The sequence below is a fragment of the Theropithecus gelada genome, chromosome 13 (genome assembly GCF_003255815.1).
Source record: "Theropithecus gelada isolate Dixy chromosome 13, Tgel_1.0, whole genome shotgun sequence".
Lineage (NCBI taxonomy): Eukaryota > Metazoa > Chordata > Mammalia > Primates > Cercopithecidae > Theropithecus > Theropithecus gelada.
The window spans coordinates 47,148,843-47,170,890 of NC_037681.1; the positions used below are offsets into that span (position 1 = coordinate 47,148,843).

The 22,048-nt window shown below is 44.8% G+C and overlaps 1 protein-coding gene across 2 annotated transcripts; it reads left to right on the plus strand.

Moving 5' to 3' along the window:
* The first annotated feature begins 623 nt into the window (after window positions 1–623).
* On the plus strand, window positions 624–8,829 carry CENPA (centromere protein A). Of its 2 annotated transcripts, XM_025354584.1 has the most exons (5): window positions 624–925; window positions 6,417–6,526; window positions 7,042–7,119; window positions 7,434–7,615; window positions 8,045–8,829. In XM_025354584.1, exons 1-4 carry the CDS (start codon window positions 832–834, stop codon window positions 7,566–7,568), a joined length of 417 nt encoding a protein of 138 aa, XP_025210369.1. In that variant the 5' UTR covers window positions 624–831; the 3' UTR covers window positions 7,569–7,615; window positions 8,045–8,829. The 2 variants fall into 2 exon arrangements, with proteins under 2 accessions (XP_025210369.1, XP_025210370.1); XM_025354585.1 differs by lacking the exon at window positions 7,042–7,119 and having other exon boundaries at window positions 657–925.
* Window positions 8,830–22,048: the final 13,219 nt, after the last annotated feature.

Sequence of the window (22,048 nt, forward strand, 5' to 3'; positions counted from 1 at the left end):
TCTACATACTGGGACAGGACTTGAATTTTTATTATCCCCAACAAAGGGAAGAGAGCGTTTTTCTGGGACGATTGCGTTGCTATAGTGCCGAGGCCTGCCCTGCCGGAACCCAAGCTCCGCCGATCCCGCCGTCCCCGCGACCCCAAGGATCAGCAGTTGAAGTTCACGCAGTTGAACTGGCTTCTGAGTGTATTTGTGGATAATTCCTGGGAGGGTCGCAGACACGACATGGGGTTGTCACATTCTCTGTGGGTCTGTTTCCTCGTCTTTAAAAGCCGTCTCTGCGTTGCTAGGGCAGAGCATAAAATGTTTAAGGAAAGTGACTTGTCTAGAAAAGCACGTGCTACAAACACACCATCTACGTTCCGAACTGAGCTTCGGTGTTTTGACTCGAGGGCACCTGAGGACGTCAGTACGGTCCGGCAAACACCAGCACCCAGATTGGCAAGCAGGGACAGGAGAATTTCCCGCCCCCTCTTACTTCTTTAGGTGTCTATTGGTTGATTTTACCATCAGTCGCCCCTATCCTCCTATCATCGCCGCTATTTGTTCATACTCTCATTGGCCCTACCTGCAGTCGCTCTACGTAAGGGGCGTTCCAGAGTCAGCCACTGGAAGTCGCTGGATTCGGGTTTTAAAAAACGCCGGCGGTGAAGTGGGCGGAGCGATCGATTTGAACACGAGCGGCGCGGACTGCGGCCAAGCACCGGCTACTGTGAGGCTCGCGGCCCAGCGCTCTCTGGGCTCCCCAGAAGTCAGCCTTTCGCCCCCGGACCCGGCCGCCCGAGCAGAAGCCGTGGGGCCGGGCGCCGGCACCCTCCGCGGCGTGCCATGGGCCCGCGCCGCCGGAGCCGCAAGCCCGAGGCCCCGAGGAGGCGCAGCCCGAGCCCGACCCCCGGCCCCTCCCGGCGGGGCCCCTCCTTAGGTAACTGGCCGCGGCCGCATCTCGTAGAGGAGAAAACCGAGGCTCGCAGGCGGAGCCCGGATCTTCCGAATCCCGATCCCGTGGCCTTCCCTGCTGGGGGACAACGCGGTTCCGCCGTCTGGCATCCGCTCCGGGCACGGGCGGTGGCAGCCCTGCGAGGGACTGGAGCAAGCGGTTCCGAAAGCGGGAAGGGACCGGCGCAGCCGCTTGGCTCCTAACGCCGTCTTCTTGTTAGGACTAGCGGTTACCCAGCGCCCACCGCCGACCAGGCATTGCGTCCCACTGTTCGTGCGTTATCTCAGCTTTATATCGTGCCCATTTTACAGCTAATGAGAAAGCCAAGGCACAAGCCAGGGAGCTTGAGCAGAGTCACACAACTTGTTCTGGCGGACATGGGATTTCCAATCCTCTGTGTTTGTGCATTTTTAGATTGCACAAGTATTGACTACTTTCGGTGACGATTTCAAACAGGAGTCCTCTTAGGAGGTGTCTTTCAGGTTTTTTTTTCCCTTCCGGGACAGGCTGTTAGGCCTCGAACCGAGGCCTTCTGCGCTGCTCACGCTGTTGCGTTCCAGAGCTTGTGTCCGGGGAAAGAGGGGCCAAGGTCTGTGTCTTCATTGTCTGTGTGGTAGGCTGGTGGATGGGAGACCCAAGGGCAGGAGGAGGCAGATGCCTGTGTGGTACACGGTGGCAACAGCTGCTTTACTTATCTCTTAACTCTTGCTACATAGCTAGGAAGAAGATGGGAAGTGTATTGTAGAGTTTGTCTGTTTCATTGTTTTTTGTAGAGACTCGGTCTCCCTATGTTACCCAGGCTGGTCTCAAACTCCTGGTGATCCTCAAGTGATCCTCCTGCCTGGGCCTCCCAAAGTGCTGGGATTACAGGCATGAGCCACTGTGCCTATAGGCTTTTTGGTTTTTTGTGTTTTTTTGAGACCCATCGCCCAGGCTGGAGTGCAGTGATGCCATCAGGGCTCACTGCAGCCTCAACTTCCCAGGCTCAGGTGATTCTCCCACCTCAGCTTCCCGAGTAGCTGGAACTACAGGCATATGCCACCATGCCGGCTAATTTTTTGTATTTTTAGTAGAGATGGGGTTTTGCCATGTTGCGGCTGGAGTAGGTTGTTTCTAGATGTTGCTGTTGCGGATGGGATTTTTTTTCTTTCCCAAAACACAAGCATTTAACCTTTGCATCCAGCCAACTTGCTGACTTCTCGTTCATCCTAGTCTCTTTTAGTTGCTTCAATTGAAATTTTTAAGTAGACTATTATGTCATCTGCATATAACTTTAGAATCTTCCATTTTCGTCTCTAAACATTTTATTTCTTATTGTATGGTATTAGTAAGGCCCTGAGACTCACTAAGAGTGGTGTTTTGGCCATCTTTGTCTTATTTGTAATTTTAACAGGAATATGAAGTATGATGTTTGCTGTTGCTTTCCAAGGTAGAAGCATCCTTCTACTCCTGATCAAATGGAAGGTTATCTCAAATGGGCAGTCAACACTTCTTGGCAGTCCTACCACCTTTGTCTGGTATTCTTTCTTCAGTTTTAGAGACGGAGTCTCACTCTGTCGTCCAGGCTGTAGTGCAGTGGTGCTATCTTGGCTCATTGCGGCCTTGACCTCCTGGGCTCATGCAATCCTCTTGCTTCAGCCTCCCGAATAGCTAGGATGACACGTGCACCACCATGCTTGACTATTTTTAAAGCTTTTTTGTAGAGACAAATTGTTTTGTCTCTACAAAGAAAAGCCATCGTGCCTGCCCTTTGTCTGGAATTCTTGCTTTTCCATTCTCCCCATGACTATTTCATACCTTTTTCTCCTTCCTCGACTTCCTACAGCTCCATTCCCCCTACTCTTAGCCAATGATGGCCTTGACTAGGTGTCCCCCTTCCTATCAAAGCTCTTCCTCCTTCTACATGGGGTCTTGGTCATATCCTTCTTTCACCTACAAAGGAGCTTTCTACCTGTGCTTAGATAAATCCAGACACTTAACACTGGCATTGGCACATGTGCTCTAGCATTTATGATCTTTTTTTTTTTTTTTTTTTTTTTTTTGAGGCAGAGTTTCCCTCTTGTTGCCCAGTCTAGAGAGCAACGGTGATCTCGGCTTACCGCAACCTCCACATCTTGGGTTCAAGTGATTCTCCTGCCTCAGCCTTCCGAGTAGCTAGAATTACAGGCATGCGCCACCACATCTGGCTAATTTTGTATTTTTAGTAGAGATGGGGTTTCACCATGTTGGTCAGGCTGGTCTCCAACTGCCAACCTCAAGTGATCCGCCTGCCTTGGCCTCCCAGAGTGCTGGGATTACAGGTGTGAGCCACCGCTCCCAACCATATTTATGATCTTAAGAGAAAGGGCAGGGGTGTTTCCTTGACCCCACATTCTCACTTCCCTATACCTCCCATTTCTCTCTATTTCCCTTCATAGCTCTCCTTTTAAAATAGCCAGACTTGTTAGGTCCACATACATTGCGTCTGATTCCTCACTTCCTAGTGACCCTACAACCCACTCCAATCTGACTCCCCACAACCAGTATCCCACTTCTAATTTGCTTGAACTACTCCTGTCAGGGTCACCAGCACCTTTTGTAGTGCCAAATCCAGTAGGCGGGTCTGTGTTCTTACTGTGTCTCAGAAGCATTTGACGCAGTGGGCCTCTTTCTCCTTGAAGCGTTCTGTTCCCTTGGCTTCCATGCCACTGTGCACTCTGGCAGTTCTGCTTAGTGTTCTTTACTGCTTGTGCTGCCTCCCTCCGCTCCTTGATGTTGGACTTCCTTGACATTCTTTTCCTTTCTACCCCCTCCCTAGATGGTCTCATCTCCTCAGTGGCTCTAAATCCCACCGAGATTTACATTGACAGCTCTCAAATTTATGTATACCTGGATCTCTCCTCTAACCCCAGATACCTATATCTAACTGCCTTTCTATCTGAAGGCTCGTGGTTATGTTAAACTTAACACACCCAAAACTGAACTTCTGGTTACTCCCCTCCAGCTCCTTCATCCTCAGTTTGCCTATTTCAGTAAATGGCACAACTACCCACCCAGTTGTTGAAACCACAAGCCTGGGAGACCACCATCTCCAATACAAATGCAGGTCCAGATAATTCTACTTCCAAACTGCTCCTTAATCACTCCATTTCCACCATCTCTGCTCCCACTACCCTAGTCCAAGCCACCAGCATCTCTCAAGAGCAACTGTGAGAGCCCCCTAATCAGCTGCTAATCCACTTCCACTCTGTCCCTTTCCACTTCTTTCCTTACACAGCAGCTGGAGTGACCTTCAACATCTCTATTCTGCTTAAAACTCTTCCCTGGCTGCTGCTTATGTTAGGATTAAATTCCATCTCTTCATGTTGGCATTTCAAGACCCAACTACTAAATTTTTGATCCCAGTTCTTTTCCATGATCTCTCTAATTGGTTACTTTTCAGAACCACTTGTCCTTGGTTCATGGATTTCATATCTCTGTTACCTCTCTGAGATTATTATCCATTTTTCTCTCGAGGTTTCTATCTCTTTTCTCTATTAACTCAATTTCGTCTGGTATTGGTTATTTTGTTTGTTGAGTTTGGTTCCTTTCTTTCATGGTATTGGCCTTCTTAAATTGTTGGGTGATCTTTAGTTGTGTTCATCTTCACATTTTCTGTGAATGCTATGTCTTGTTTATTTTTTTATTTTATTTATTTATTTTTGTTTGTGACGGAGTCTTGCTCTTGTTGCCCAGGCTGGAGTACAATGATGCAAGCTCAGCCCACTGCAGCCTCCACCTCCTGGGTTCAGGCGATTCTCCTGCCTCAGCCTTCCAAGTAGCTGGGATTACAGGTGCCCGCCACCCCGCCCAGCTAATTTTTGTATTTTTAGTAGAGATGGGTTTCTCCATGTTAGTCAGGCTGGTCTCGAACTCCTGACCTCAGGTGATTCACCCACCTCGGCCTTCCAAAGTGCTGGATTACAGGCATGAGCCACCGCACCCAGCCCTATGTCTGTTTATTAAAGACTGCCTCCAGTGACTGGATTGCCAACTGGTGGTGGGGAGGGAGGGAGGTGTCAGTAGCTTGTCTCCTGGGTATGGGTCCTCCCTCTTTTAAATGTCACCAGTCTCCTGGACACTGCCCTGTTTCATTGGCTTATGTTCCCTAGCCTCACCCAGGGATGATCTTCTCTGCCGGCTGCCTGGCACAGGCCGTCTCTGGATTGTCTCACCTTCCCCACTTGCTCTTGCAGCTCTTCTAACACTTTGTGATTAGTTTATTGTATTAAATGCCTTCTGTTGAACTTGGTGTAGAGTCTCTTTCCTTGGCTGGATCTTGAATAACATTTCTGAAACAATTTTATCCTTCAAAATGTTATTTTTGTATTTTGTTTGTTTGTTCAACTTATCAGAGGTTCACTCATCTTGGTCCTTGGTTGTAATTATGGAGCAACTGTGCTGTTTTTTCTTTAACTTTCATTTTCACTAACTTATTATCTAATATTTCTTTTGTTCTATCTTGTTGTGGTTTACTTTAATAACTCTCTAATACTTAATTTGAATGCTTAGCTCAGATATCTTTTAATTTCTTGTTTTCTAATAGGTACACTTTAAGGCTATGCATTTTCCTCTAGTGCTATTTTGGCTGTATCTCATAGATTTTGGGGTATGGGCTTTTTATTGTTATTCATTTCTAAATAGTCTAATTTCAATTAAGTTTCCTCTTCAACACAGGGTTAGTTAGAAGAAACTGGTTTTTATATTCATGGGTTTTTAATTTCTGATTAGAGAATTTGTCTTTTTTGATTTCTATTTTTGGGAATATTTTTAAGGTTATTTTCTTTTTTGTTCTTGTTGGAACCAGGATTTGAGCCAAAGACTCTGACTCCACAGCCCAGGTGCCTGACACTGGCACTGAGTTAGGCCATTCTTTACACAGGTCTCAGCTTGGCCACTAATGAGGGCTGACCAACTGTCTTCACCTCACTGAGCCTCAGGATAATCAAGACAAGAGAATTGTACTAGTCCCTCAGATTCTTTCCAGCTGTAAAAAACAAATAAGAAATCTAAAAACAAAATAATTGAGCTTCCAATCTAGGTGAGAAAGATCTAAGACTTGTACAAAGTCCTGCAAAGCCCAGAGGAGGACGGTCACCCATCTGTTTGGAAGGGATCAGGATTCGGGAAAGGCTTCATGGAAGAATTAGCATTTAAAATCAAATGCAGAGGATCATTCACTCATTCATTTAACAAAATATTTATTTAGCACCTATTTGCCGTTTTCTAGTTGCTGAAGATAGCAGCAAAATAACTATATATCAGGTTGATGCAAAAGTAATTGTGGTTTTTGCCATAACTGCAGTGACTTTTGCACCAACCTAATAAAAAGACAAAAATCCCTGCTCTGTGGAGTGTAGGCACATAGATATAGTTTAGTGATTTGATAGCTTACCTGACTCAGCCAAGCTGCGAGGCATCACCTATTTTCCACTGAACTTACCTTTCTTTTGCTCAGGCCCTTCCTCCCGTCAACATGGTCGGCGGAGACAAGCTTGGCTAAAGGAGATCCGAAAGCTTCAGAAGAGCACACACCTCTTGATAAGGAAGTACCCCTTCAGCCGCCTGGTGAGCTCTGGGAGCTTCCCACCAACCCCTATACCACCCTCCTTTTAAAAATTTTCCCAGATATTAGGGACCCTACTGTCTCTTACCTAAATGACCAAGGGATCTCTTCTGTAAGCTGGTAGGGGAATCTTTTCTGAAAACATGAGCCCTCCAAGAGCACCTTGTACTTCTTTATGGAATTGATTTCTAACCCCTACTACCTTTTTAAAACTGTAGTTTTTGACTATATAAATAGGAACTCTCTCATTTGTCCACCCTTGGATCCCTTTTCCTATCCTGGGAGATTGCTTCCCATCACCCAGTTACTGGTGATTTCCCCATCACCAGTAAGAGATCCGCCAGTTCCTAAGCTCCCAGGAGTCAACACCTGCTCCTAATTGGGTCCTAAGATTAAGGGCCAGGAAAACATAATGGAAAGGGGGATTCACTGGAACTCATGGAGAGCATCATTGTCCCTTGAATCTCTCTTCTGTTACTCCCTACTCCTACTCCTCCCCATCCCCACTCCTTCACAGGCAAGAGAAATATGTGTTAAATTCACTCGTGGTGTGGACTTCAATTGGCAAGCCCAGGCCCTATTGGCCCTACAAGAGGTAAGAAGGCACCAAGGCACAATTGGGTGAGGGCTGAGTGGGAGAAAGAGGCAGCCTAGAATTCTCCAAGGCTGACTGGAGTGTCACATGCTGAATCTGACCTCCTGGAAAAGAACAACAAGGTAACCCCTGAGGGTTTGGAGGCTGGATTCTGTGTGGTGATAGCAGAATTCCCTGGCAAAGTTCGGTCTCATTCTGTGAACAGTTTCCTACAGTCCTTTGTGCCCTCAGAGATTAAGTTTAGCGGGTCTGCAAGAAAAAGCAGCCTATGCCCCTTCATCTATGTCCATCTTTTTTTCTCTTTCTGTCTCCAGGCAGCAGAAGCATTTCTAGTTCATCTCTTTGAAGATGCCTATCTCCTCACCTTACATGCCGGCCGAGTTACTCTCTTCCCAAAGGATGTGCAACTGGCCCGGAGGATCCGGGGCATTGAGGCGGGACTCGGCTGAGCTCCTGCGCCCAGTGTTTCTGTCAGTCTTTCCTGCTCAGCCAGGGGGTAAGCGCACCTGCTTTCTCATGACTAGGGCTGGAATTTCTCAAGGAATTCCCTTTCTCCATCCTTAGTCCCTTGCCACCTCACCTTCCCTTTGTTCTCTAGTAAAGGTTTGATCTAGTTTTGACTGCCTGGGACTATGTGGCTTGTGCCCTTTTGTACAATCTTAGATAAAAGATATCCTTCTATTATGACCAGTTTCTTTTGGTTGTTATTGTTGTTGTTTTATTTTTATGAAACAGGGTCTCACTCTGTCACCAGTGGTGCCGTCGTGGCTCGCTGCAACTCCTGCCTTGGCCTCCCAAAGTGTTGAGATTATAAGAATCAAATGACCTCATTTTGATTAAGAGAAAACTTTCTCTTTTTTGATTAAGAGAAAGTTTTCTTACTTTTGAAAATGGCTTGTTAGTAAGTGTGCTTCCTTAATTTCAGGGATGATACCAGGGACTCTCTGGAGCCATGATTAGATCCAATGGACTCTGCGATGCTGTCTGGACTTTGCTGTCTCTGAACAGTATGTGCATGTTGCTTTAAACTTTTTTTTTTTTTTTTTTTGAGAAGAAGACTGCGTGACTTTCCTCTGTAACAGAGGTAATATATGAGACAATCAACACCATTCCAAAGGCCTGAAAATAATTTTCAGATAAAGAGACTCCAAGGTTGACTTTAGTTTGTGAGTTACTCATGTGACTATTTGAGGATTTTGAAAACATCAGATTTGCTGTGGAATGGGAAAAAGGATATGTACTTATTATTTTAGATCTTTCTGTAGTATTTACATTTTTTACTATGTGTACATTTGTACTTCTATTTGACACATAAGGGAAAAAATAAGAGGAGAACACTTTGAGCAGTTGCCTGGAAGGCTGGGTATTTCCAGCATATAGACCTCTGCCCTTCAGAGTAGTCTCACCATTAGTGGCAGCATCAAGTAACTGAGTGGACTGTGCTTGTCAACACGTGTAGCTTTTCAGAAACTTAATTGGGGATGAATAGAAAATCTGTAAGCTTTGATGTTCTGGTTCCTTCCAGTAAATTCCTGTCAAAATCAATTCAGAAATTCTAACTTGTAGAATTTAACATTTTACTCTTGTAAATCATAGAAGATGTATCTTATCAGTTCAGGATTTTAAAGTACCGTTTCGATGCTTTTACAGGTATTTTCGTAGTATCTTTGTAGAGAGATAATAAAAATCAAAATAATTATTTAATGAAAATGGACTTACTGTTATAGCATAGAGATTATACTATACTTTTTGTACGTTAACAATAAGTTCTTTGTTTGCAAACAACCACAATTTAAACAAGATAATTAAGGGAGGTGGTTTTGCTTCTGATGGAGTAGAGTATGACCAGATGAAAACCTTGCCCTTCTGTTGTAACTGAAAGCAATTTAAAAGATTTCCAGAGACATGAGAAGTGTCGCCCAAAGTGAAAAGTATGTGGTGAAAATGATTAGTGAGGGCAGACTACTAACAATGATGTGTCAGTCAACTGAGGTCAGAGACAGAGTAAAGAGATGCACAAAGTTCTATTGTTTAATACTTTTTTTTTTTTCCTGAGACGGAGTCTCTTTCTGTCGCCCAGGCTGGAGTGCAATAGCACGATCTCAGCTCACGGTAACCTCTGCCTCTTGGGTTCAAATGATTCTCCTGTCTCAGCCTCCCTAGTAGCTGGTATTACAGGCATCCACCATCATGCCTGGCTAATTTTTGTATTTTTGTAGAGACAAAGTTTCACCATGTTGGCCAGGCTGGTCTTGAACTCCTGACCTCAAGTGATCCACCCGCCTCAGCCTCCCAAAGTGCTGGGATTACAGGCGTGAGCCACCACACCCAGCCTGTTTAATAAATTTTAAGCCTTTGGAAAAACCTCTTCCTGTTTGACATCAGCTTATTTTTATGCAGGCATTCGAATAAAGCTTATCTAGTCACAAATATATTTAATGTTCTTGTCAATGTCGTTAGTTAGAAGAGTATAATCTTCCTCTAGTTTTCGTTAAATTGACACTTCTTAGCTCTTTTGAAATTGTACTAACCAGTATATTGCTGCAATACATGTACATCACGTTCAAATGCCAGGCAGGAAGCGGGCTCTCAGCACCACATGGTATTTATATGATAACATGAGAATAAGTGGTTTACATCATGATATTGTTACATAATATTGTTACAATTTACTATAAATTTTGAGCACTTATGATGTTGTTGGGTTTTTTGTTTTCTGTTTTTCCCAGATGGAGTCTTGCTCTGTCACCCAGGCTGGAGTGCGGTGGCATGATCTTGGCTCATTCAACCTCCACCTCCTGGGTTCAAGCAATTCTCCTGCCTCAGCCTCCCGAGTAGCTGGGATTATAGGCCCACGCCACCACGCCCAGCTAATTTTTGTATTTTTAGTAGAGATTGGGTTTCACCATGTTGGCCAGGCTGGTCTCGAACTCCTGACCTCGTAATACACCCACCTCAGCCTCCCAAAGTGCTGGGATTACAGGCGTGAGCCACCATGCCTGGCCGGGGTTTTGTTTTATGTATTTTTTAATTTCTTTTTTAAATTTTTAATTTAATTTTATTTTTTGTAGGGGCAAGGCTTTGCCACGTTGCCTAAGCCGGTTTTGAACTCCTGAGCTCAAGCAATCTACCTGACTCAGTCTCCCAGAGTGCTGGGATTACAGGTGTGGGCCACCACTCCTGGCCATATTTATTTTTGAGAGAAAGGGGGGTCTCGCTCTGTCACCCAGGCTGGAATGCAGTGAAGCAATCATAGCTCGTTGCAGCCTCAAACTCCTGGGCTCAAGCAATCCTCCCACCTCGGCCTCCCAAGTATTTTGAACTATAGATGCTTGCTGCCGTGCCCTTGTTTTATTTTTTTATTTTGTTTTTCCCTACTTTCAGGGTGATTTCATCAACATTCTTTTCTAACCTTTCAATTGAATTTTTTATTTCTGATTTCATGTTTTTAATATCCAATTAACTCCTTATTTTGGGAATGTAACTTTTTTGTAGTATTCCAATCAGTCAGCATTCACTAAAAAAAAAAAACAAACAAACAGAAATAACTCCAGATATTTCAAGCAAAAAGGGATTTGGTGGAAGGGGTTGGCTATAGTAATGTCAGGAAGGCTGGATGAGCCAAAGAGAAGAGGATGCTGCCCATAGATCAGGAAGCTCCCAGTGCCCACCCCCACTGCTGCTCTGCTGGAAGCACAGCCCTGCCATCATTGCATTGAACTGTACCACTGCCACTGAACAAAGTCAGGATCCCCTACTGTGACCATTGTATCATGCCCGGCTGACTCTGCAATATCATTTTGATGTGTCTTCAGTATGGATTTCTTTTTTTTTTTTTTGAGTCAGAGACTCACTCTGTCACCCAGGGTGGAGTGCAGTGGCGTGATCTCCAACTTTCTCAGTTTTCTTTGATAGGAGAGTGGTCCAAATGACCTTTTCTGCCATTACTGGAAGTTGAAGTTTGATGTGTCTCTTGATTTTCTCATACTCATCATTACTTTAGTATGTACTTATTGCCATTAAAATAAAACAAAAATAACTTAAATTTATTCAACATCAAACATAACACATGCTGTCATATATAACAATCAAGACTCTCAATTGCAAGTTTGGGAACCCCAACTCAAACTGACTTAAGAGGAGAAGGTTCATGTAAATGAAAAGCCCAGAGACATTTCTGGTTTCACTACAGTCAAATCGAAGAGCTGTAACAAAGTCATGAGATTTGGTCTCTCCATCCTTTTCTGCTTCTGTTGGTATCACTTTCAGGCAGGCCTTCAGAACCTGTGAATTTGGCATGTCATGTGGCAAAGGGGAATTAAGAGTGCTAATCAGCTGACATTAAAATAGGGAGATTTTAGAAGAAAAAAAGGACAAAGCAAAAAATGGGGAGAGTACCTTGAAATTTTGGGAGGGCCCAATGTAATCACAGGTGCCATTAAAAATGGAAGAGGGAGAGAGAGGCGTGTTAGAGATAGGAGTGGGGGAATGGTCAGGCACATGCAACATTGCTGGCATTGAAGATGGAGGGAGAGATCACAGACTGACGAGTCTAGGTGGCCTCTAGCAGCGAAGAGGCAAGGAAGCGGATTTTCTTCTAGAACCTCCAAAAAGGAAAACAGGCCTGCCCATACCTTGATTTTTAGCCCAGCAAAACTTGTGTCAGACTGCTAAACTACAGAACTGTAAGAATAAATTTGTGTTTTAACTAAACCACTAAGTTGTTGCTAATTTGTTACAGCAGCAATAGGAAACTAATACAAGTGGTTTCCCAAGGAAATTTGAGGCTTCTTAACAGGTAAGAGAGAATGTAGACAGGGCAGACAAAAATAACAGATGTCTACTATACCACATACGGTGTTATGGTAGACATTGGTTTTCATCCACAGTTCCAGGCTTATAACTCCCATAGCCCCTGTTAGTTCTTTTGTTGTAATATTGGGTGTGTGTTAGGCCTGGGGAAACAGAATCTCTCCTTCTCCTGCCCTCCTTTCACCTGCCCCAAGGCAGGACTCTGATCTTTTTCAGGCTTTCAGATTGTGGGTCTTAAGATCCTCCCCAGGGAGGTTCTCCCTATATCCTGGGGGAAGGAATGCTGAGGTCTTGAAGCTTCCATAAAAACCCATGAGGACGGTTCAGGGAGCTTCCTGATACCTGGATGCGGGGAGGTTCCTGGAGGGTGGCGCCCCCCACCCCCTCACCCACGGAGGGCTTGGAAGCTCTGTGTCCATTCCCCCATACCTCACCCCACAGGTCTCTTCATCTAATTCCTTTTTTGTTGTTTTTTTCATGCATTTTTTTAATTTTTAATTTTTCATTTATTTTTTTGAGATGGAATCTCACTCTGTCGCCCAGGCTGGAGTGCAGTGGCACAATCTTGGCTCACTGCAACCTCCGCCTCCCAAGTAGCTGGGATTACAGGCAAGGGCCACCACACCTGGCTGCTAATAAACTGGTAAATGTGTTTCCATGAGTTCTGTGAGCCACTCCACCAAATTAATTAAACTCAAAGAGGGGGTCACGGGAACCCCAACTTGAAGCCAGTCAGTTCCAGAGGCCTGGACTTGTGACCGGTGTTTGGGGGGTGGGCAGTCTTGGGGACTGAACCCTCCACCTGTGGGATCTGACACCATCTCTGGGTAGACAGTGTCAGAAATGAATTAAAGGACACCCGGCTGGTGTCCACTGCTTGGTGTGTGGGGAAACCACCCCCAACATTTGGTCACAGAAATCTTCTGCATTGATGATTGTTGTGCTGTGAGAATGAGGAAAAGCATGGTTAGAGTTCTCCCTACACACCATGTGAAGCACTGTGTCACAATTACACATTTTTAAAAGCCAAATGGCACCTACATTTTTTTGTTTGTTTGTTTTTGCCATTACTTTCAGTGGCAACAACCACAATTACTTTTGCACCGACCTAATAATATACTTTGAGCAGCATTAGAGTTTTATTTTATTTTATATAGTTTGGATTTGTTTTAGTGCTGTTTACAGGGACTGAAAAGCTCCATTCTTTTTAAACAATTTTCTAATTAAAGTATAACATACATACCAAAAATCCAAATGTATACAGATTACAATTTTATAGCTCAATTAGTTTTCGCAAAGTAAAACTAATGCATCCCAGAAGCCTGCCCCATTCTAGTCAATACTTACTTTGCCGAGGATAATTGTTATCCCAACGGTTTTTTTTTTTTTAGATGGAGTTTTGCTCTTGTCGTCCAGGCTGGGGGGGTGCATGGCCCAGGCTGGGGTGCAGTGGCACGATCTCAGCTCACTGCAACCTCTGCCTCCTGGGTTCAAGTGATTCTTCTGCTTCAGCCTCCTGAGTAGCTGGGATTGCAGGCACCCACCACCATGTCTGGCTAATTTTTGTATTTTTACTAGAGACAGGATTTCACCATGTTGGCCAGGCTGGTCTCAAACTCCTGACCTCAGGCAATCTACCTGCCTGGCCTCCCAGAGTGCTGGGATTGCAGGTGTGAGCCACTGCACCCGGCCTGTCCTGACTTTTAATACCATAGATTTGTTTTGATTGTTGTAGTAAGTGGAATTATAGAGCATATATTCTTTTGTATTTTTCAGTCAACATGTTTGTGAAATTTATATTTTCTCATGTGTTTATAGGTGTTAATTATTACTGCTGCATAGGGTTTCGTTGTGTGAATATGCCTAATTTTTTTTGTTTTGTTTTGTTTTTTAGTGAAAGCAAGTTTATTAAGAAAGTGAAGGAATAAAGAATAGCTACTATGTAGGCAGAGCAGCCTATGCCTAAATTTGTATATTTCCATTCCATTGAACATTTGGATAGTTTCAAGCTTGGGGATTACAAATATTGGCTATTGACTTTTGCCTCAAAAACAAACAAAAAAAAGAGACTTGGAGATGCATTATTTTGGGGGGTTGTTTGTTTGAGACAGGGTCTTGTGTGATCACACTTCACTGCAGCCTCAACCTCCCCAGGCTCAGGTGATTCTCCCACCTCAGCTTCCCTAGTAGCTGGGACTACAGGAGCATGCCACCACAACTGGCTAATTTTTTTTTTTTTTTTTTTGAGACAGAGTCTCACTCTGTCACCAGGCTGGAGTACAGTGGTGCGATCTCAGCTCACTGCAACCTCCACCTTCTAGGTTCAAGCAATTCTCGTGCCTCAGCCTCCCGAGTAGCTGGGATTACAGGCACACACCACCACATCCAGCTAATTTTTGCATTTTTAGTAGAGACGGAGTTTCACCATGTTGACCAGGATGGTCTTGATCTCCTGACCTCATGATCTGCCTGCCTCAGCCTCCCAAAGTGCTAGGATTACAGGCATGAACCACTGCGCCTGGCCATTTTTGTATTTATTTTAGTGGAGATGGGGTTTCTCCATGTTGCCCAGACTGGTCTCAAACTCCTGGGCTCAAGCAATCTACTCTCCTCAGCCTCCCACAGTGCTGGGATTTCAGGTATGAGCCATTGCACCCAGCCTGAGAGGCAGTTCTTTGTAAAGTTTTTATAAATGTTCTGAATGTGTGAAGGAAATTAATTTACAATGCACAAATATATATATATATATATATATATATTTGTGTGTGTGTGTGTATATATATATTTAAAAATTCCGACTGAGCACCTCTAATCCTAGCACTTTGGAAGGCTGAGGCAGGAGGATTGCTTGAGGTCAGGATTTTGAGATAAGACCAGCCTGGGCAACAGTGAGCCCCTGTCTCTATTTTTCTTTTTTTTTTCTTTTTTTGAGACAGAGTCTTGCTCTGTCACCCAGGCTGGAGGGAAGTGGCATGGTCTCAGCTCACTGCAACCTCCAACTCCCAAGTTCAAGCGATTCTCCTGCCTCAGCCTCCCGGACCCTGTCTGTTTTTTTTTTTTTTTTTTTTTTTAATAAATAAATAAAAATTTTGTGTAACTTTGTAAATCTGGGTTTTGTGCACTTTTCTGAGAGGAGCCATGATTTCCTTGAGATCTTCAAGTCCACCCTCCATAGATGGTTATGAACCCCCTTTCTAAAATTCTATGAGTTATTCTGCCTCTAACCTCACATAAATATTCTCAGTAAGTATATTGCATATTTTTGCATAGATTTTTAAGAAATATGTAACAAGTCATTTGACACATATTTGTTGAATATTTGCCTTAATTGCCTCAATTTTCCATCCCACAGGACATCCCTCCACTTGAGTGACAGAGTAATAATAATGCCTTACATTGATACAGCTTTTCAATGTATAATGATCTTTCAGCACTGATCTGATGCTCTCAACTGCAGACAACACGTCACTTATATAAGACAGATTTAGAGCTCCTAAGACATTGAGTGGATTAAAAAACCAAATTCATCTTGAAGGAGCAGCCGAAGCATTTGAATTGAGAATTTCTCCCCTCCCTTCCTGGCACTGGGCCAATATTGCTACACCACGTTACAGCAGAGGGGTACAAGTAGATTCCTAATTGTTTCTACCATCAGTTTAAGTTCCCTGCTTTTGTGCAATGTCTTATTACAAACCTCCAAATCCATGGCCCTTGCATGCTGTTTAGAGAAGCCTATTTGTCTGCTCTGTATTTACCAGCAGCCTGCGTGACTCACTTCTATTTGGCCTGGCCCACCAAATCCAGGCAGCCCCAAATCATCCTTGTTTCTCCCCAAAAATACTCATCCTCTCCCAAGCCCCAGCCAGCATCCTTCAAACACCAGTGGGACTCAGCACATCTTCAGCTGCTTCACTTTGCTGATCACTTTTTAAAAAGTCAGTTATAAAAAGTGGCATAGGCTGTGGGGAGAGCCTGCTTGAGTTGTGCACATCCACGAGAACTCTACAGGGCTGTGGTCCTGGGGGGCAAGGCTGTTTCCCTCCCTGCTCATGGCAGTGGAGTTTTCTGGAGAGAGGAGTGGGGGAGGACAGCTGAGTCTCGTCCAGCAGTGGGCTGTCTAAGAGGCAGTGATAGGCTCCAAGTGGGGAAAGGAAAGGGCTATGGCAATTTCCAGGATGACACTAGGTCTAGGCACTGGGTCTGAAAGTGCTTCATGGACCTTTTTTTTTTTTTTTTTTTTTTGAGACGGAGTCTTCCCCTGTCGCCCAGGCTGGAGTTCAGTGGCATAATCTCAGCTCACTGCAACCTCCACCTCCCAGGTTCAAATGATTCTCCTGCCTCAGCCTCCCAAGTAGCTGGGACTACAGTCGCCCACCAACACGCCCAGCTAATTTTTGTATTTTTAGTAGAGACAGGGTTTCACCATGTTGGCCAGGCTGGTCTTGAACCCCTGACCTCAAGTGATATGACAGCCTCAGCCTCCCAAAGTGCTGGGATTACTGGTGTGAGTCACCAGGCCCAGCCTGTGGACCATTATTTTGTATGCTAAAGCTACAATGGCCCAAGTAAGGTTTTGGTTTTTGTAGAGTCTTTTATGATAGTTTTTGTTATCAGGCATTTATGCATAAGAACCCTCTCTTCATGGTCTTCTGACTGTTTGTTTATTTGTTTTTGTTTTTGTTTTGAGATGGAGTCTTGCTCTGTTGCAGACTGGAATACAGTGGCACGATCTTGGCTCACTGCAACCTCTGCCTCCCAGGTTCAAGTGATTCTCCTGCCTCAGCCTCCCTAGTAGCTGGACTACAGATGCCCGCCACCATGCCCAGCTAATTTTTGTATTTTTAGTGGAGACAGGGTTTCACCATGTTGGCCAGTCTGGTCTCGAACTCCTGACCTCAGATGATCCACCTGCCTTGGCCTCCCAAAGTGCTGGGATTACAGGCGCGAGCCACCGCACCCTTCCTGTGATCCCTCAGCATTCCCTGTTGCCATACTTGATGTTCAGCTTCAACTACCATAGAATTTTCATAGAATTTCAGGGTCAAAACATGCCCTTTTTTTTTTTTTTTGAGACAGTTTCGCTCTTGTTGCCCAGACTGGAGTGCAATGGCGCAATCTCAGCTCACTGCAACCTCTGCCTCCTGGATTCAAGTGATTCTCCTGCCTCAGCCTCCCGAGTAGTTGGGATTACAGGCATGCACTACCACGCCAGGCTAATTTTGTATTTTTAGTGGAGATGGGATTTCTCCATGTTGGTCAGGCTGGTCTCAAACTCCTGACCTCAGGTGATCCGCCTGCCTCAGCTTCCCGAAGTGCGGGATTACAGGCGTGAGCCACCGTGCCTGGCCTCAAAACATATCCTAAAAGTCATTTTACGGCCGGGTGCGGTGGCTCACACCTGTAATCCTAGCACTTTGGGAGGCCAAGGCGGGCGGATTACCTGAGGTCAGCAGTTTGAGACCAGCCTGGCCAACATGGTGAAACCCTGTCTCTACTAAAAAAAAAAAAAAAATACAAATTTTAGCCGGGCATGGTGGCACATGCCTGTAATCCCAGCTACTCAGGAGGCTGAGGCAGGAGAACTGCTTGAGCCCAGGAGGCGGAGGTTGCAGTGAGCCAAGATCGTGCCACTGCACTCCAGCCTGGCCGACAGAGCAAGACTCTGTCTCAAAAAAAAAAAAAAAAATCATTTTACTTGACTGTCTTCTGTAACAGTCAACCTTTATTTGAATACCTTCAGCGATTAAAAAAAAAACTCACCAGTCACTCAAGTAATTATGTTTCAGAAAGTTTTAAGTGTTTATTTTATTTATATAGGGAGATATATACATATGTATTATACATAGGGAGATGTGTATATATTAGGTATGTATATTTAAGATACACACACACACATACATATCTCAACTTTGCTTTCCTTTGTCTTAACCTCATTAATTATGCCTTTGGTACCCCAGAGAATAATTTATCTTATTTATTTATTTTTGAGACAGGATCTCACTCTGTTTCCCAGGATGGAGTGCAGTGGCGCAATCTCCACTCACTGCAACCTTGACCTCCCAGCTTAAACAATCCTCCTGCCTTAGCCCCCGAGTAGCTGGGACCATAGGTGCATGCCACTGCACCCAGTTAATTTTTCTATTTTTTGTAGAGACAGGTTTTCACCATGTTGCCCAGGCTGGTCTTGAACTCCTGGGCTCAAACAATCTACCTGCCTTGGCCTCCTAAAGTGCAGGGATTACAGGCGTGACCCACTGCACCCAGCCACCACATAATTTATCCTCCATGTAACTGAAGAGAGTCATCGGGTCCCCACTGTCTTCCCTGTGTCAACCTAAAAAAACAGAGAGAGGCTGTCTCTAAAATAAAATATTTATTCAGCAATAGAGCATTGCAATGGGAATACACGTGCCACAGTAAACTGCATATTCAGGAGAGGAAGAAAGACAAAGGTTTTTAAAGGAAAAATAAGGAGGATTACATATTGTTTTGAGATAATTATCCTTGGCTACAAGGATCAATAACAAGGATGGCAGCAGTCTGAGGTTGAACAGGCAGTTTGAGCAGATGTCCTTGAAGAATTTTTGTGTGTGTTAAGGTTACAATGGCCCAAGTAAGATTTTGGTTTTTGTAGCATCTTTTATGATAGTTTTTGTTATCAGGCATTTATGCATAAGAACCCTCTCTTCATGGCCTTCTGGCTTTGTTTGTTTATTCGTTTTTGTTTTGTTTTGTTTTTTTGAGACGGAGTCTTGCTGTGTTGCAGACTGGAATGCAGTGGCGCACTCTCGGCTCACTGCAACCTCTGCCTCCCAGGTTGAAGTGATTCTCCTGCCTCAGCCTCCCTAGTAGCTGGGACTACAGGCATGTGCCACCATGCCCAGCTAATTTTTGTATTTTTGGTAGAGATGGGTTTTCACCATGTTGGCCAGTCTGGTCTCAAACTCCTGACCTCAGGTAATCCACCCACCTCGGCCTCCCAAAGTGCTGGGATTACAGCAGTGAGCCACCGTGCCTAGGCTGTTTGTTTTTAACACAGTGACTCCATTTTGATTCTGGCAACTTTCACACCTTCCACTGGTGAATCATTCCTACTTCCATATTTGAGTTGGGGTCCCACTCTGTTGCCAGGCTGGAATGCAGTGGTGCAATCATGGCTCACTGCAGCCTGGAACTCCTAGGCTCAAGGAATTTGATCATCCAGCCTCAACCTCCTGAATAGCTAATACTACAGGCACATGCCACCATGCCCAGCTAATTTCTTTATTCGGGTTTTGCTACGTTGCCCAGACTGGTCTCAAACTCCTGGCCTCAGGCACTCCTCCAGCCTCAGACTCCTGAGTCATTGGGATTACAGGCCCCACTTTCTTCAGTTGTTCTCGTTATTATGTGGTTCAGGGCCTCTCACCCCATGACACAGTTTGACTCATCACTGTGCCCTTCGTGAAGTAGGTAGTGTGGGAAAAATACATGGAAAGCAATGTTGAATTTTGTATAGTCAAAGTCTTATTCCTTTTTTTTTGTTTTGTTTTTTAAGACAGAGTCTCGCTCTGTTGCCCAGGCTGGAGTGCAGTGGCGTGATCTCTGCTCACTGCAAGCTCCACCTCCTGGGTTCACACCGTTCTTCTGCCTCAGCCTCCTGAGTAGCTGGGACTACAGGCGCCCTCCACCACACCCGGCTAATTTATTTTTTTGTATTTTTAGTAGAGACGGGGTTTCACCGTGTTAGCCAGGATGGTCTCGATCCCCTGACCTCATGATCCACCCGCCTCAACCTCCCAAAGTGCTGGGATTACAGGCGTGAGCAACCGCACCCGGCCCAAAGTCTTAATCCTAAGTCTGGGTATTCATATTTATATTAGTCCATTCTCACACTGCTAATAAAGACATACCGGAGACTGGGTGATTTATAAAGGAAAGAGATGTAACTGACTCACAGCTCATCATGGCTAGGGAGGCCTCAGGAAACTTACAATCATGGCAGAAGGGGAAGCAAACACGTCCTTCACGTGGCAGCAGCAAGGATAAGTACTGAGCAAAAGGAGGAAAAGCCCCTTATAAAATCATCAGATCTCGTGACAACTCACCCATTATCATGAGAACAGCAGCATGGGGGTAATGGTCCCCATGATTCAATTACCTCCCACTGGGTCCCTCCCATGACACGTGGTGGGGATTATGGGAATTACAAGATGAGATTTGGGTGGAGACACAGCCAAACCATATCAATCTTCAAAATAAGGAATACTGCCCTACTTTGCAGAGTCAATTTGGGAATTAAGGTAATATACATCCAAGTGCTTGTAAACTAAAAAGAGACGCATGCATACTTTTGCCGGAAGCCAGAGAAGGTGGGGCTTCCACTTGAAGTGGTATTGGCACCTAATGGTGATCCTCTCACACCCAATTTTGGTTTCTGCTACTAAAGTAGGAAGTTTTACTTTCAGAATTGGATGACAGCCAGCCACTCACAATGTTTGGTAGTTTATGATTCCCTGGCTTATGTTGTTTGGGAAAAGAGATCTGGACGTTCCACCTGAATGACCTGAACCGCCCCAGAGGCAGTGCTGCTCCTCCAGCTGGTGAGAGCTCTGGGTGGCTGCAACCCACAGTCCCTGTCCACCTGTCTGTCCCCAAGGACAGGCACATCTGGCACCAGTGGGTGGTCAAAAGCATCACCCCTAGGATGGGTGCCTAGAGTGGTTTCCTAGGGTTCACTGTAAGAAGGATCCAGGCTGAAAGCTCCCAAAGAGAAGGCAGAAGAGGACCAGAGGCTATGGGACAGGCAGTGGAGATCAACCACAGAGGCTCGGAGGGCCACACCCAGGTCCCCACAGCCTCTCCTTTCCTCCTGGCATAAAGATTGCCCTCTCTGTCTCTCCATTCAAGACTTGCCCCACCTCCCAAATCACCTTCCTGGAGCCTTGAACTGAATAGCATCTTCACTTTCCTCTGGCAAGCACCGCATGCTTGGTGCACGCCAAGCTTGGCACTGGGAAGAAGCAGGACAGATCAATTGCCTCAAAACACATGGTCCTTGATGGGACAGGATACAAGGCAGCCAGCAAAAGGGATTGTTATAATCATGGCAACAACACCAATACCTGTGTGTCTATGGATGAAGAACTTTGCAAAATGCAAACCATCATGGGGTAGGAAGTGTGATCACAAGGGAACTTCTTTCTTCTTTATAATTTATTGAACATTTATATTCATTTTTACCTGTTACATAAACATTATGACTTATTTAATATTTTCTTTTTTTAATTTAAAATAGATAGAGACAGGGTGTCCCGATTTTGCTCAGGCTGGCCTTGAACTCTTGAACTCAAGCGATCCTTCTGCCTTGGCCTCCCAAAGTGCTGGGATTGCAGGTGTGAGTCACTGCACCCAGCCTATTTTCTTTAAAAAAAGAAAAGTTTGTTTTTTTTTTTTAATGCTGAAGAAGCAGTTAAGAAGCAAGTAAAAAAAAAATTAAAAAATAAAAAATAAGAAAAATAAGCTTATAAAAAAAATTTTTTAAGAGACAGGATTTCACTCTGTTGCCCAGGCTAGAGGGCAATGGCACGATCTTTGCAGGTGTGCACCACAGTGCCTGTCTAATCACCAAAAAAAAAAAAAATGTGGGCCAGGCACAGTGACTTATGTCTGTAATCCCAGCACTTTGGGAGGCTGAGATGGGAGGATTGCTTGAGTTTGGAAGTCCTAGACCAGCCTGTGCAACAGGGTGAGACCCTGTCTCTACAAAAACTTAGCTGGGTGTGGTAGTGCATTCCTGTAGTCCCAGCTACTTGGGGGGCTGAGGTGGGACGATTGCTTGAACCCAGGAGGTTGAGCCTACAGTGGGCTGAGATCGTGCCACTGTACTCCATCTTGGGTGACCAAGTAAGACCCTGTCTCAAACAAAACAAAACAAAATTTTGGAGACAGGGTCCACTATGTCGCCCAGGCTGGCATTTAATATTTTCATAATAAAACCTGAAAAGATCACAAGTATGTGACTATGTTCATCCATAAAAATATAAGTGCATTATTAATGCTAAATGAAGAGGAAAAAAAAAAATAAGGGCAGAACAGGAAGCTGTGCAGCCAACCTGACAGCCAGGAGAGCATACTT

What these genes read in the sequence shown, in the direction of transcription:
- CENPA (XM_025354584.1), top strand. Translation starts at nt 832, where the DNA reads ATGGGCCCGCGCCGCCGGAGCCGCAAGCCCGAGGCCCCGAGGAGGCGC. An exon ending in CCGGCGGGGCCCCTCCTTAG is followed by an intron (nt 926 to 6,416) that starts GTAACTGGCCGC and finishes TCTTTTGCTCAG; the next exon opens with GCCCTTCCTCCCGTCAACAT. An exon ending in CCCTATTGGCCCTACAAGAG is followed by an intron (nt 7,120 to 7,433) that starts GTAAGAAGGCAC and finishes TTCTGTCTCCAG; the next exon opens with GCAGCAGAAGCATTTCTAGT.